The 12,384-nt window shown below is 55.1% G+C and overlaps 1 protein-coding gene across 1 annotated transcript in view; it reads right to left on the bottom strand.

Moving 5' to 3' along the window:
- CDH4 (cadherin 4) overlaps positions 1-12,384 on the bottom strand; it is a 597,773-nt gene that overhangs the window by 51,564 nt on the left and 533,825 nt on the right. Inside the window, exon 7 of the mRNA XM_070587692.1 lies at positions 691-863. Coding sequence (XP_070443793.1) covers positions 691-863 — 173 coding nt within the window. The remainder of the gene's footprint in view (positions 1-690; positions 864-12,384) is intronic.

Here is a 12,384-nt window from a genome sequence, read left to right as displayed (position 1 = left end):
CCTCTGGGGTCTGGCTCTGGGCCGGGGACGCTCGGGGCTGCACGATGGGTGGAGGAGGGCTCACGTAACAGATGCACCAGCCACGTGGGGTTTACGGAGGTGGGAGGTCACAGTACCCGGCACCAAAGAAGTGAAGGTGGCCTGATTGTTCCAGCCAGAGTGGAAAGCGCTGCCCTCTGTGCGCCCCACTCCATCTCAGGCTGCACAGCGGGCTGTGGTGGGATGGCCCACCATGTGGGCGCCAAGTCATGGCGGGTGCTCAGGCTGCCGGAGGGTGGTCGGACCTCCCCGCCCCGCGCCCACTGTGCCTGTGCCTGAGAACCGCGGAGGTTCGCCCCTGCTTCTCCGAGCCTGCCCCCTCGCCAGTACACCGGCCCGCCCGCAGGAGCTGCTCCAGAAGCCTCCATGGGGTCAGCTGGGGACTCACCCAGAGGGTGGGTGGTGAGCGCCTGGAATCTGCTGCTGAGACCATCTCCCTCCAGGTGACAGGAGACAGGCGTCCCCGGGCTGGCTTCCTGCCTCCTCCATAACTGTGCCCTCCCACCCCCCGCTGGAGAGGCTGGCCCCGGGCTCTGATGTCCTTCATGGACCAGAGGTCTCAGGGGGACACAGCCAGGGCTGGGGCCAGCGTCTCCCACACAGGTGGCAGAGGCGAGGCTGTGCTCCCTGGCCCCACGGCGCTTGCCTCACCTCTCGGTCCAGGCCAGCCGCCACCGTCACGATGTCCCCTGTCTCACTGTTGATGGTGAACATGTTCTGGGATGGGCTCTGTGGGGTCTGGGTCACGATTCGGTACCTCACCATCCCGTTGGCTGTGGTGCTGTCGTCAGCATCATTGGCTGTGACCGTCATCACATAGGTGCCTGGAACAGAGAAAGCAGCTCAGATGGAAATTATCTATCATATACGCTGCTGCCGCCATTCCCACGCCCAGGGCAGACATCACCAATTGATCACAGGTCTCTTTGGAGACTGGATGCATTTACGGGGGCTGGCAGAAAAAGAGAACCTGATATCTGGGGCCACCTCTTCTCTCGAGACACTTGCTGATTCCAGAACTGGCTGCTGGTAGCTCAGGAGCTGCTCTGAACTTTCAACAGACTTGTGAGAATGGGAGTAAAAAGCATCGGAGGTTGGGGTTTGCCGGGGAGGACCCCTGGAAGGGTGTCTGGTCTTTGGGTCTGAGCCCAAAGTGCAGCACCCTAGGAGTGTGAGTGACCTGGGAATAAATAGTCCTGACAGATGACACATACTCTAAACAGGGTGACTTTGTTAAGATGACCCGAGATTAGTGTCCCCTTCCAGCAGCAAAAGTAAATCCTCTATGGAGAAAGATACCATCCTTCATAACCTCAAATTATCTCTACAATTTTTCATACTCACAGTGCAACATTTAATTCACTAGGCATACAAGAAGACAAAAGCTGACAGAAAACAAAGAGAAGAAACCGACAACACCCAGACCCAGAGGAGAGTCAGATAACAGAGGAGTCAGACTCAGACTTAAAAGCAAACACCTCTGACCTTAATATGGTCAAGGAATTAAACCGATAAGATAGAAAATTTTGTCATAGAAGTAGAAATTATAAAAAAAATAATTAGAAAACATATTTGAAACGTAACTAAAATTAAGAACTTGAATGGGTTTAAGGGTAGATTAAATAGAACAAAAGAGAGAGTTAATGAGTTGGAAAACACATCAAAAGAAAATATCCAGACCAAAGCAGCACAGGAAAGTGCACAAGGAATGTGAGGCCAGCGGACGTTTGTCTGTAAAGGGCTGGAGAGTAGATATTTTAGGCTCCTTGGGCCACGAGGTCTCTGTCCCAACTCCTCAGCACTGCAGTAATAGTGTGAAAGCAGCCACAGATGAATTGCCAACAAACGGGTGTGGTTGTGTTCCAATAAAACTTTATTTATAAAAACAAGTGGTGGGCCGGATTGGGCCCATGGTTTGCTGATCTCAGCTCCTTGCTTTTTCTTTTTTGGATTTTAGGGACCAGGTTGGTTTTAAAAAAAAGTATAGGGGAGCAAACCCCATGGCAGAATGGTTAATGTTTCACATGCTCTGCTCTGGCAGCCTAGGTTTGTGGGTTCAGACCCTGGGTGCAGGCCTGCTCCACTCACCAGCCATGCTGTGGAGGTATCCCACATACAAAAAAATAGGGGATTGGCATGGATGTTGGTTCAGAGCTAATCTCCCTCAAGCAAAAAACCCCACAAAAAACAAAAAAACCTAGGGGATCCAATACGGGGTTGGCACCTTCTTGTTCGACCCAGGGAAGACATTAAAGTATACACTTAGCTCAGGTGTTTTATGTAAGGAAATATTTAACACCAAAATATTAGAAAGAATGAAGCTCAGTCCTTTGCATTAAATCCATTTATCTTCATGAAAATACTGCCACACTGAGGGTTTTGCTTTTCACCACAGACTCATGAGCTGCAGCCAGCGTGCCCCGTGGCTCGGCGTAGGAGACAGCCAGGAGGGCGCTTTATGGGGTGAACACCTCTTGCCTGCTTTGGGACGAGGCTCACTGTCTACCCCCTCGTTCTGCAAAACATAATAGAAAGACCACCCGAAGGCAGTGAGCAAGTGCAGGGCAGTCACAACAGAAGAACCCACCAGGGCAGCCTGGGCTGGAGGACATAGCCGCCCGGTTTGCCTTTGGGCCGAAGACAGCGGGTATATGGCCCCTGTGGGTTTAGGAGCCCTGGGGGCTTTCTGCCCCTTCCTTCCTCGTCATCTACGAGACTCTGCACGCGGGGGCGCCCATAGGGAGCGTCCAGTGAGTTCTGTCCGTGCAGTTTGAAGGTCCCTCCCTTACCATCTGCCCCCGCCCCGTTAGAAGCTGGGCTCCGGGAGGCGGGGGTCTCCTCAGAGGTTTGCTCATGGCTGATAGCTGTCAAATGTCTCCCTGAACAGAATTCTCTCCCATCCTTGAGGGCCTGTCCCACGGAAGGAAGGCGGACGGCTCCAGGGTGCTGCCCTGGGATGGACTCCAGGAGACGGACCCTGGCCTGTGGGTCAAGCCGTGGCCCCGGCCTGGACCCCAATCTTCCGAGCTGTCATCTTTCCAGCGTGGACACTTCAGGCCTCAGACTGGAGGGGCGGATGGATATGCCATTCTGGGGTAGACGCTTATTAACGAAGTGCTGATCGGATATTGATGAGGGTCCGAAGTCTCTGCTGGCTTTTTGGTTAAAAATAATTGCGTCCCTCAAACCTGATGTGAGCAACACAACTCTTACCCTCATTCTGCGTAGAAACAGAGTCTTGTTCACTGAGGAGGCCTGCGTGTGCTGCAGCCACAGGGCTTGGCCACCCTCGAAGGCAGAGCTTGACCCCCAAGCTGCTCAATTCAATCACCCCTCCCCCCAGAAAAGGACGAGCTCATCAGGGGCCACCAGCGTAGCTCTTCATTAACCCAAGGTGCTAACGGCTTTGAACTAATGCCATACAGCACTCCTCCAGCGTGATTTTACCTACACTCGGAGCCCCTGCCTCTGCCTCAGGGGAGGCGGACAGAGGACAAGGAGGGGAGGAGGTGGGGGAGGAGAGGGGAAGGAGGGGGGAGGGGAGGGGAAGGTAAGGAGGATGGGGGTGGGTGGGGGGGGAGGAGGAGGAGGAGGAAGGGCTCTGAGCACCTGGAAGCCCCGTTTCAGCTGGGCCTTGACTTTATCTTGAGCTCCGTGGCAAGAAGTCTCTGCTCCCAGCACAGCCCCTTGACCAGTGAACGAAGAAATCTGAGTTTCAGGGAGGAAACACTACAAAAGTTTCAATTCCCAGGCTCAGAGCCCAGCTGCGTGCCTTGTGAGAGAAAATTCTGGAGACAGAGAGTGGGTGCCTGCCGTGCAGCCTCGGCCTCTCTCGCTGGCTTCTCTTCACCCAGGACACAGGCTGCCAAGGCTCTCACTCTCCAGAACACACCCCGGTCAGTCTGCGCCCCGAGAGCTGTGCCCCCCGGAAGGGAGGATGGGGGACCTCCTTGGGCACGGAGGACTGGAGATCCAACTCGCTGGCAGCCAGAACTGCCCATCAGTTCCCGGCTGGTTACACAATCACTTTAGGTCTGGGCTCAGGAACATGCTTTTCAAAACCGGACAATGTACAGTACTTCTGATAAGTCTTTCCTGGTTGCAAAAATAAAACACGTTTTGGCCTCCAGCGCATGTCTGCTGGGCACCATCAGAAGGTACAACGCAGGCAAAGCAGGCCACAGCCCAGCCTGGAGCCGCCTGCCAGAGCACCGGGGTCAGAGCCCGCGGCCCAGCCGCCGGACTCCAGGGCTCTGCCCCCAGAGGCTTTCAAACCGACTGCTGCTGATCAAAGGAATGAAGGAGACATGTCCCACAAACCTGAGGAGCAAACGCTGTTTAAAATACGGATGTGGCGCCCTGGCGGTGACTGGGGACTGACCCTGCCCTGCGGCCCAGGCGCAGACGGCCTCAGCTTCCGCAGGCAGTTCTGCCGTCTACATCCAAACGCCTTTAAAAGGTGTCTGCTCAGCAAATCCACTTCTGGGAATTTATCCTCAGGAGAGGGTCACTTGGGATAAATGATTTCAGCATGGCGGACTGGTGCCCGTCCCGTCCACGCTGACGTGGCTCCGGAGAGCGGCAGGCAGGCCGGTCAGGGAATGAGACGGATACTGGACTCCCCCGTGGACGGGGTGGGTGTGGCGGACCCTTGAGGGCATGGAATGTTCTGTATCTTGACAGTGTCAACCCCATATCTTGGCTGTGCTACGGTGCTACAGTTTTGCCAAGATGTGACTGAGAGACTGAACCCACAAACGGCCGGAGCACATATAGAGAGAGCTCTGAGCCACGCCCTACAGTGCCCACGCAGCCCAGGCTGTCTCTGTGGGCCCTGCAGGACATCTCTCTCTGGCAACAGCCCAGGAAGCCAAACACCCACCTGCAACAATCGCCCAGAACGGCTGGCCTCCATCAATACTGACAAGTGTCCCTGATTTCCGTCCCTGCTTCCGATGTAGGACCAGCCAGAGAAAGCCAAAGCGCATGCCCACCCAATCCCAGGGGACACCCCGCTTCTGACTAGAAGCTCAGCTCCAGCTCCAGCTCCTCAGGCCCACAGCCCCCCTGAGCCCCCCGCCCCCCACGAAGCTCTCCCACCCCTCTGCCCGCCTCCTCGTCTCTGCCCAAGGCGAGTACCGTGGCCGACCTCCTCACTCTGCATGAACAGCTCTGCTTGTCCCCGTCGGGCCAGCCTGCCTTTATTTCCAAGTTACCATCCGGGGGTCTGGATGGCAGACACGTGGATTCTCTCTGTCTTATGTTGCATAACTACACGTGGATCCACAATGATCTCAAAGAAAAAGTTTAACTGCAAAAACCCCAACACGGACCCGTGAGGCTCACACCTTGCGGTGCAAACAATGAGCATAATCAATAAGTAAATGATATTACATGCCCCACAAGAGGGTATTGGTTAAATAAATTACGATACATTCCTATGATGGAATAGGCTAAAGCCACTAAAATGGTGTAGAAAAATATTTAGTGCCATTTGAAGTTTTCATGATATGTGGCAAAACAGAAGATAATTAGGTTCTAAACTGTGTGCAGCAAGACCCCAATCTTAAAACAACGACATGCTTGTGCAGAGAAAAAAGACCAGAGAGCTGTGTGACGGAGGCCGTCATGGCAATCTCTGAGCCGTGGACCCATGCTGGCGATTTTGATTTTTTCTTTGTGATTTTCCCTGTATCTTCCAAGTTTCCTTCAAAGAGTATTACTTGAGTATCAGAAAGTAAAATGTTACCAAAAGGAAAAAAAGAAAAGCAATCAGGCAACCGAGGAAACAGAAGATAGGACTTTTTTTTTTGGTCTAAATCACAATTTGGTTTCTCGCGAGGGAGATTCTGAAAACCTGGCTGGGTCCCTGGTCGCTACCCCATGATCCGGTGACTGATGCTCGTCATCTGAGTCCTCTGAGCCCAAAGAGGGGAGGGTCACCATGGAATGCTGGAGAGGAACCGTGTGCTTCAGCCCCGGAGCAGAGCAGGGGCTCAGGACTTTCGTGAGCGGGACGAGGAGAAGGAATGCCTCTTGGAGAGCCTGGGGGGCTGCCAGGGGAGGAGGCCTCCGCTCACCATTTGGGCGTGTTCTAGACCTCTCGCCCTTGCCCACCCAGCGGGCACTCAGGGATGTCTGCTGACCTGGGGGCGAGGCTCTAACCTGGGCCCTGAGCCACCGATTCCTCTGCCCACTTATGTGCCTCCCCGTGCCTCAGTCTCCCCCTTGTGTTTGAGGGTGCGCCCCCTTCTGAGCCCTCCTCTCCTCGCCTCGGTCACAGCTTTCTCTTCCCGATGCCTGGCTGTCCCTCACAGCCTGCAGTGGACGCTGTGGCCTCCTCCTCATCCTGGGCCCTGGGGTTTGCTGGACGGATCCCACACTCGGCTCTGGGGTGGGCTGGGGTGGGCAGTGGCCGACGGCCATGACCTCACTCACTCTCATGCCAGGCATTGACCAGGGAGGGTGGTCTCGTGAACTTTGGCCAATCTGCTTGGGGCCTCCGCTGGGTGCAGCCGGCGGGGCAGGATGGCTGGGAAGGCGCAGGGGCTAAAGAGGCAGCTTGAAGCAAGAGAACTTTCTACTCTCCTGGTCTGGAGGCCCGAAGTCCAGAATTGAGGTGTCAGCAGGCACATGCTCCCTCCAAAGGCACCAGGGGAGGGTTCTTCCTGACTCTCCAGCTGCTGGTGGGGGCTGGTGATCTTCGGTGCTCCTCAGCTTGTGGCGCCATCACTCCAAGCTCTGCCTGTGCCATCATGAGGTCTCTGTGTGTGTCCTCACCTCTTCTTATAAGGAGACCAGTCATGGGGATCGAGGGTCCACCCTGATGGCCTCACCTTAACTAGTTACATATGCAAAGACTCTATCTCCAAACAAGGCCACATTCTGAGGTCCTGGGTGGACACGGATTTTGGGGGACACCACTCCACCCACTGTGGGGATTAAGCTGAGACTGAGGCAAGCAGTGAAACCAGGCCGTCCCGGCTAACCCCAGCTCACGAGGCGCGAGAAGAAGACAGATCTTTCCAACCATGTGCTTCTCCACGGCCTTGGGGACTCGGGGAGCCAGGCTGGCCTCAGGGCTTGGACTAGGGGTGCTCGATCCGGAGCGGATCCTGGCTCTGCCACTCCCAGCACCTGCCTCTGCGCACCACTGAGCCTCTGGGAAACTGGGGCTCCTCTCCTGGAAGCTGGGCGTCCCTCACAGGGTCACCAGGAGAAGCGGGAGAGCCTCCGTGAGCTGGGTGCCTGGGGTGTGAGCAGAGCCAGCCCCCCATGTCTGGGGAGGTGTGACCCTGGACCCAAGGTCCTCTCCTGGCCCTCTCGCCTTGTTCTCCAGCTGGGCGGGTCTGAGTCCACACAATCGGGAGCCCTCAGACACCCTGATGCCACAGTGTGCCGGCGGAAACCCTGTGGCCACAGTCCCCTGCTCGTGCCCTCTGTGGAGGAAACGTTCACGCCAGGAAACGCTCACAGCAGCAGCATCTGTTGTAACGTGGGAGCTGAGTCTCGCCCCCGTCACCTGGGCTCCAAGGACGACCTGCAAGCCACCCTTCCAGGGCTTTCTACAGAGACCTCCTCGGGCCTCTCCCAGTAGAATGGCTTGAATTTTTCTTAAGAAACTAAACAGACGTCAGGGTTGTATTTTCATTGAATGGGGGACGCTGTCTTCTGCCCGAGAGGCCGGACGTCTCTCTGTTAATCGCACCCGGAGGAGAAAGGGGAGAAGGCAGAGGCTCGCTTCTTCCCAGGAACCTATGGACGAACGCTGCCATGCGCCTTAAAGGATTAATTTCACAAGCCGTAAATTGCAGTTTAATTTGAAAACTAATTCAGCCCCATAATTGGCTTTCTGCTCAAAGCACTGAAGCTAAAGATTTAAATTCTTAATATTCAGATGACTTTCAAGTATCTGGCGCCATCTGTGCATTAGTCCGTGGTGTTCATCTCAGGGGGACCTCCGCCAGCACAGAAATAAAATAAATAAATAAATGGGCCCACTAATAGAATAATCTATTTAAGCAAAAACTCTGCGTTATACAGATGAAGGTTTCTTTGACTTCATTTGCAGCATGTAGATTTCTCTGCTATTTAATATTTTAAAGTGACATTAATTTCAAAATTTATCATCTAGGCCCCCATGCAGTTAGAAGGGGTTAGGGAAAGCAGGAGTTCCAATTAGAGCCTGTTTTGGTTAGAAAGTAATCCATACAGAGGCATCTTTTCGTAGGAGGTTTGAGAAACACCGCCAGACCAGTCTGGGCCGGGCTGGGCTGGGGGACGAGAGAGCAGTTCCACTTTCCAGCTGGAGAATGCTGTGAGCAAGGAGCAGGACTGCCTGGCTGGTGCAGAGGGCGGGGCGGGGACGCGTCCAGTCGCTTTGGATGGTGTCCTGGAGTCAGTCCTGAGCCCCATGAGCTTGTGTTCTGAAAATCGGGGTGCTGGGAGTGTGTGACTCAGGGAGTTGGCAGGACGAACGCCGGCCCATTGCCCAGGGCTGCGCCACACGGCCTCAGAGCACCACTGGGACGGTGGTGCCTCGCTGCGGGCCTGGCAGATTCCGGCTCCCTCTGCAGAGGCACAGACCCCTGGAGGCCTTCAGGGACGCCCTCCTGCCCCGCAGAGCTAACGGCTGAGCATCCTCTTGAGCTCCGGGAAGCAGGCCCCGGGCACGTTCTGAGTGAGCTCCCCATGGCTCAGGCTGAGGCCCGGCCTTCGCTGGATCACACCCTCGCTGGGGTCCATGGTGCTGAGGAAAACAGGTCTCTGCCCCGCAGGGGTGCAAAGTGGTGGTGGAAACTGACAGCAAACTGACTAACTGAGGAACTAAACGAGTGGTGGAACATCAGCAGGGAACTGCAAGGGCGGGAGAGCCTGCTCGTGACCACGGGCAGGGAGGGGATCTTCAGAGAAGTGATGTGTGAGCTGACGAAGGAAAAGGAGCCAGTCTCGTAGACGCTAAGGGGAGGACATCCAGGCTGAGGGCAGAGCACGTGTAAAGGCCCCAAGGCAGGAAGGACTCTTTCCACTCCCAAGGGCCTGGGACGTTTGCTTGTCTGTCTTTGCCCCGGTCTGCATCACGTACCACTCGTTAGCACGGATCCAGCATACAGATTTCTTGGTTCCCCAGCTGCGCAATGGGTTCCTTGGGGGTGGGGTTCATGTTTTCCCATCCTGGAGAAAGGCACTCACACACAACACGTGCTTCTCCTGGAGGAAATTCCCCATGCTACACATTGACCTTCTCCCTTTCTTTTCACCTCTTTCCTGCCTGATAGCGGGTGTGATGCTTGGAGGTGCAGCAGCCATCCTGTGACCATATGGTGAGAAACCAGATGGGAAAGCAGATGCCAGAGATGTCAGCCCTGACAGTTTCAAGCTTTCACACAAACCCCTACTTGCTTCAGCTGAGTTTTCTGTGACTTGTGGCCAAATGCACTCTTGACACAGACTGAGAGGGGAGGCAGTTTAGCTCAACGGCTAGAACCAGGGCTCACGAGCCAAATCGCCTGGGTTTAAATTCTTTCCTCCACCTGCTACAAGCTGTGTGTCCTTACTTACCTATTCTATGTCTCTGTTCCCTCATCTCCAAAGTGGGGAAAATAACAGTGCCCGTCTCGTAGGGCTGTGCAGGACTTAGTAGGTGAAGACGTAGGGAGGTCTCAGAACAGTGCCTGGCGTCCGCAGCCCTCAGCGAGGGCCTGCGTTGCATTTCTGCGATGACAGCCGCATTCTCCAACCTTCAGCAGGAGGCGCACCCTTCACGCAGCCAGCCAGACGAGGCCTCGCCGGCAGAGCTGGCCCTGGGTGCAGAGCGGAGGGGCCCGTCTCTCGGAGGGCGTGGAGCCCCCTTCCAGCAGGTTCTGTGGCCCAGGATGAGCAAAGGCATCGCAGCTCGCGGCTTCACGTCACGGTGCAGCAGCCGCTGTTTTTAATCTGGCAGGCAGACAGCCCAAGGGTGGGAGTGTTCGCTTCTGGTAAGAACAGCTGGCCAGGGGCGACGTGCCTCGGCTCCTCGGAGCAGGTCTCCGGGGGTCTCAGAGTCCCCCTGATGAAATGGCGGCTCAGGAACATCACTCCGGGGGGACGGCTGGGAACCGTGAGCCTGAGGGGGCAGAAGCCAGCACGGCTGGTGGCCTACACTGAACGGCAGAGACATGGTGCCAGAGAGGCTCCACCACGGCCCCTTGAGGTTTCTGCGAGTCCAGCTCAGCTCCAGTTGTTTCCGAGGCCCCCACCTTCTCCTGCAGAACTGCCCTTCACTGCTGGGAGCTCACACGCCCGGGGGCGGCTGTGGCCGGTGGCACCAGAGGCCAGGAGCCCAGGGGCCTTGCCCTCGGTCGGGACCCTGAATCCCACCTTGCTGGCCCCTTCCTTCTCCCGCATGTCCTCCCTCTCAGATGCCTCCTGGGAGCAAGTGGGCCCCAATAAGCCACTTGCGCCCCATCCTCCCCTCCAGCTCTGGGAACTGGACCTCTGGCTCGGCCCCATTGACCCACCTCAGGCTAGAAAATGGTCATCAGTCAGACTTGGCCAATTGGGAGTTTGTGATGATAATTCAGAAAAATGCATGTCTGAGGCCTAGCTCAGCCATCGGGGGGCAGGGCCAGCTCCGCAGGCCAGTAGGGTGACCCCAGGACAGGGCACACCTGATCTGGGCATGTGAAGGACTTTGGAACATAACGCAAAGGACAGCAGGGTTTAAACGAGTCTTGTATTTATTAAAAGAGGTTCAGTCTGACAAAACGTACTTCGTGGAGTCAGGAAAATGAACTGTCTTGAGGAAGAATGTATAACAATATTAACAAGCTACTAACTGTGAATAATAATGAACATTAACAACAGTGACCAGTGTGGGGGCCCCACTTGGATGCCCTCACCTGACGGGACTCTTATCACTGCCATTTGACTGACAATGAACAAGACGGAGTAAGTAGCTTGCTGAGGACACATCATGGCCACGCTAGGGCCACACAGTGGCACGCCATCTGGATTCTGAGAAGGGTGGCTGGGCATGATGCAATGCCACCTGCCAGGTGCACAGCCCCACCTGGGGGAGACACAGGTGACAGCCAGGGTCTGAAAACTTACACACTGTCCCAAAAGCCATTTCTTCCACCCGCTGTCGAGGCTTACTCTGCAGCCACGGTCATCGAGGTGGTGTGGTACGGGCGGAGGGACAGACACAGAGATTGATGGAACAGAACATAGAACCCACGAACAGACCCAAAAATATGCCCAACGGATTCGTGACAAACGTGCAGAAGCCATTCAATGGAGGCAGGACAGCCTTTTAAGAAACTGGGCTTGACAAGTGGACACCCAGAGACAGAAAACAGTGAGCCCAAAGGTATGTCTCACACCTTATACAAAAGTTATCTTGAAATGGGTCATGGACCTAATGTGAAAATGGAACTCTAAAACCTTTAGAAAAAGGCACAGAGAACATCGGGACGGGGGCTCGGAGAAGCGTGCTTAGACAGGATGCCAAAGCCCCGCCAGAAAGAGGGAGCTGGGATTAACTGGACTTCATCACACTTAAAACTGGCTCACAAGCATGCTGCGAGGAGGAGGAAGAGACCAGTTACAGGGAAAAATCCGCGAACCACGTGTCCAGCGAAGGGCTTGTCTAGAATACAGAAGGAATTCTCAAAATTCAACAGTAAGGAAAACCTAATTAGAAAATGGGGGAAAGACATGAAGAGACATTTCACTGAAGAGGAGGTGCCGATGGCAGATAAGCGCAAAAAAGATGCTGAACATCAGCCGTTAGGGAGACAGAGATGAAAACCACCATGAGACGTGCCGACACGCCCACCAGAACGGCTGCAATGAGGAGGAATGACACCACCCATTGCTGGCAGAGATGAAGGGGGCTTGGGCCGCGCAAAAAGGTGGCAATGTGAGACGGTACAGTCACCACAGAAAAGAACAGGACGGTATCTTGCAAAACCAAACACACACTCCCACGCCACCCAGTAACTGCTCTCTTGGGCTTTTATCCCAAAGAAATGAAGACTTATGTTCACACAAAGACCTGGACGTGAACGAGTGTTCTCAGCTTTATTTTAATGGCCCCAAAGTGGGAGCAGCCTAGATGCCCTTCAGTGGGTGAATGATGAACAACGGTGGAACGCCCGAACCGTGGACTTCTGCTCGGCAATGAACAGGATGAGCTGTGGACACAGATGGCAACGAGGGTGAATCTGCAGAGAATTAGGCCTAGTGAAGGGAGCCAACCCCAAAAGGGAACATCCTCTTATGATTCCATCTACTTAACAGTCTGGAAATGACAGTCATAGAGCCGGAGAGCAGATGAGAGGGTGCAGGGGTTAGGGATGGGGG

This window comes from Equus przewalskii, chromosome 21 (genome assembly GCF_037783145.1).
Source record: "Equus przewalskii isolate Varuska chromosome 21, EquPr2, whole genome shotgun sequence".
Lineage (NCBI taxonomy): Eukaryota > Metazoa > Chordata > Mammalia > Perissodactyla > Equidae > Equus > Equus przewalskii.
This window is presented reverse-complemented; position numbering and strand designations above follow the sequence as displayed.